This window comes from Oratosquilla oratoria, chromosome 37 (assembly GCF_046742065.1).
Source record: "Oratosquilla oratoria isolate Oo_2021 chromosome 37, ASM4674206v1, whole genome shotgun sequence".
Classification (NCBI taxonomy): domain Eukaryota; kingdom Metazoa; phylum Arthropoda; class Malacostraca; order Stomatopoda; family Squillidae; genus Oratosquilla; species Oratosquilla oratoria.
Window position 1 is genome coordinate 22,572,242 of NC_134813.1, and position 2,500 is coordinate 22,574,741.

The 2,500-nt window shown below is 42.4% G+C and overlaps 1 protein-coding gene and 1 long non-coding RNA gene across 17 annotated transcripts in view; one reads left to right on the forward strand and one right to left on the reverse strand.

The window, feature by feature from the left end:
- Nucleotides 1-2,500, forward strand: part of LOC143019566 (uncharacterized) — a 467,386-nt gene that overhangs the window by 146,148 nt on the left and 318,738 nt on the right. The window lies entirely within an intron of this gene.
- The window catches only part of LOC143019563 (uncharacterized), a 224,598-nt gene that overhangs the window by 32,174 nt on the left and 189,924 nt on the right, over nt 1-2,500 (reverse strand). For 14 of the 16 annotated variants that reach the window (XR_012965826.1, XR_012965827.1, XM_076175302.1 and 11 more), the window contains one exon: nt 1,833-1,939. The exons of the other annotated variants lie outside the window; for them this stretch is intronic. Coding sequence is in view for 12 of the 14 variants with exons in the window: in XM_076175302.1 (XP_076031417.1) it covers nt 1,833-1,939 (107 nt within the window). In the remaining 2 variants the exon portion in view is untranslated. The remainder of the gene's footprint in view (nt 1-1,832; nt 1,940-2,500) is intronic. 16 annotated transcript variants of the gene reach the window in all.

Consider the following 2,500-nt stretch of genomic DNA (forward strand, 5'->3'; position numbering starts at 1 on the left):
ACGGGAAGTGAAGCGTTTATTCCTGACGTTTCGTCTATTGACTTTCCATTCCTTTGAGAAAGTCAATAGACGAAACGTCAGAAATAAACGCTTCACTTCCAGTCCATGTACCCTTTGTTGTGTTTATGTGACTACACTTTCTACATCTTTGAACTTTGTCAAAGACCCGTGCAGCATGTTTATCTGTTTGTGCGCCACTTCTACCCCGTATTTCCTTAGCAGTCTCCCTGTTAATTCTGACGCCCCTTTCACATATGGTATTATAATTCTCGATGTGTTACAGTTTCTCTCGCCCACTGTGTTGTTTTCCTGCGTCGTTGTCCACTCTTTCACCACTGATCTGGGGTACCCATTGTCTCTGAAGACCTTCCTAATGTGGCTCCTTTCCTTTCTGATGCTCTCACTCGTGGAACACACTTTGTCTTGGCCACAATGTTTTAACCACACTTCTTTTGTGTTCCATCGGATGACAGCTGTCATAGTCTAGAATCCGGTCCATGTGAATAGCCATCCTATGCACTCCCGTGATCAAAATGGTTCCGACTCTCATAACTATAACGTCAAGAAATGGTAGTCTTCCATTTTCCTCCTTTATCTCAAATTGGATAGCCTCATTCCTCCCATTCAAGAAGCTGAAGAAGTGTTCCACATCTTCCTGCATTAAAACAAAAACGTCGTTCACGTATCGGACCCACAGTCTCAGAGATGGCGATGGAGTTGCCATTACGGTACCGTATGTGAAAGGGTGTATAATTTATTTTATTTATTTAGTTAGTTATTTTTTACGTAGTTATTTCGTGAACTGGTGTCTTCCCTGATGATGAACTTACTTTCTGGAGAGTAATGGTCCCTTGGGAGACCTTTCCCAGAGTGGCACACATGCCCCTTTATATTGATTCCCTTTGCTATCTCTGTGCAACCACAGAAGATCGATAAGCTCAGCATCAGCAAGCACAATGTGGTACGAGAGGGCCACCAAACTGTGCCCTCATCCCGCCACCAAGATCGCCGACAGAGGACTCTCCGTGATCATCCACAGGCTCAGGTTGGGGTACAAGTGCTGCTGGGAAATCATCGAACGACAGGAAAGGGAATGCGACCACTGCGGGATGAACACCTCAGAGCCTCTCCTTCACTATCTACTAGAGTGCGCTCACACCATCGCCCTGAGAAGAGGTAGACAATTCAACCCCATGGCCCCCGAAGCTTGGAAGACTGGAGCCGACATAGTTTACAACATCACCGAAAACATAGAACGGCTCGCCCACATCCTGGTCGGATACCCTCCGCCCAGATAACTACAAAAACGCCGGAGTAGCTGAACACAGAGCGGCTCAGCACTTACGGGCCTCCGAATGGAGAAAGGCCCGTGTGTAGATAAATATCATCTACCGAATAAAAAAAAAAAAAAAAAAAATCTGTGTATCCCTGAAGACGAACCCCGGTCAAGGCTCGAAATGTAGGAATGAACTTATAACGACGAGTCCAGGATTTACTTTCTTCCATATTATAGTTCCTGGACTTAAACTCTTTACGAATAAATATATATATATATATATATATATATATATATATATATATATATATATATATATACACGTCATATACGCCTCCACTTTTAGTTGGTGGAGGCAAATCATGAGCATGGTGTTGCCCAGAAGTTCAGTAATATAAGACGCTTACTGTGAACGTTGCTCAAGTTGAAAATCCAACGCAGTAAGACCACACCACATTACTTACCTTGCCACGTCTCCATAATCTCCTTCAGAGACATTTTTCTCATCAACAAGGGTTAAATAATCCTGTCATTGAGGAAACCTCTCGACTCTTACCTTTGCGATCTGGAGGGTGGCCCTTTCTTGAAGATACCTTTCAGCTTGCCTTTTACCGTCTCCTTCTCCAAGTCTTGACCAGAGTCTCCTACTCCTGGAGCGAGAGCCTGACGGGGATATAGCACAGAAGTAAAGCAACTATGCGAGCTCTACTCGAAAAAAATGCAGCAGAAAGACAGCTTTCATTATTAGTGCTGATCCGTCTAGAAAGTTAAAGATACCAGTTCAAGCAAATTGCTTATAGAATGGTCTAAGCCCAAGCAGATAACACGCAAGTATATACAAGATGAGTGTGTACAAACGAGCACGCACACGTACACACACACACACGCACACACATACGTATAATTTATGTACAAACGCACAAATACAAATTAAGTGCAGATTCACAGGCAGAGCGCAAGCACACGTCAATATATACATCCAATTTCTTTACATTGAATACCCAGACACAAGAAAAATATACACAACGGAAAAAACGGAGGTTTACGTAAAAATATTAAAACATTGAAACACTCCAAGTTTATAGTTTCCTCTGGGTTCAACCTAAAGAGGTTATGATTACATGTTAAGGTTTAGATACTATTATATACATAGACACCATAGACATGAAATCCTTACACTTATTGTCCAAATGCAGTATTCATACGTTCGTTTTATTAAGATAA